This window comes from Nestor notabilis, unplaced genomic scaffold (genome assembly GCF_000696875.1).
Source record: "Nestor notabilis isolate BGI_N333 unplaced genomic scaffold, ASM69687v1 scaffold27057, whole genome shotgun sequence".
NCBI lineage: Eukaryota > Metazoa > Chordata > Aves > Psittaciformes > Psittacidae > Nestor > Nestor notabilis.
Window position 1 is genome coordinate 1 of NW_009937288.1, and position 506 is coordinate 506.

Consider the following 506-nt stretch of genomic DNA (forward strand, 5'->3'; position numbering starts at 1 on the left):
GCCGGCCCTGCCCCGGCCCCCCCAGCACCACCACCAGCACCCATAGGTGGAGTTGGGGTGGGAGCGCACCGGGAGCCTCAGCGCGTGTCCCACGAGCAGTTCCGGGCGGCGCTGCAGATGGTGGTGGACCCTGGGGACCCTCGCACCTACCTGGAGAACTTCATCAAGATCGGGGAGGGCTCCACCGGCGTCGTCTGCATCGCCACCGTGCGCGGCACCACCCGCCTGGTGGCCGTCAAGAAGATGGACCTGCGCAAGCAGCAGCGCCGCGAGCTGCTCTTCAACGAGGTGGGGGAGCACCGGCACCCAAGGGCGCCCCAAAGGCGGCTTTCCAATAGCTACCTCTGCCTTTACACACCCAAAGGCTGGGTTTGGGCACCCAACAGGGCATTTAAACACCCAGGAGCACCCAAAGGCTGGGTTTGGGCACCCAATTGGGGCACTTAGACAGCCAGGAGCACCCAAGGCTGGGTTTGGGCACCACAGGGGGCCCTTGGACACCCACG

The 506-nt window shown here is 66.4% G+C and overlaps 1 protein-coding gene across 1 annotated transcript in view; it reads left to right on the forward strand.

The window, feature by feature from the left end:
- Nucleotides 1–46: 46 nt before the first annotated feature.
- LOC104409004 (serine/threonine-protein kinase PAK 4-like) overlaps nt 47–506 on the forward strand; it is a gene marked incomplete at both ends in the record, with an annotated part of 1,716 nt that continues 1,256 nt past the window's right edge. Inside the window, one exon of the mRNA XM_010018770.1 lies at nt 47–288. Within this exon, the coding sequence (XP_010017072.1) occupies nt 47–288 (242 nt within the window). The remainder of the gene's footprint in view (nt 289–506) is intronic.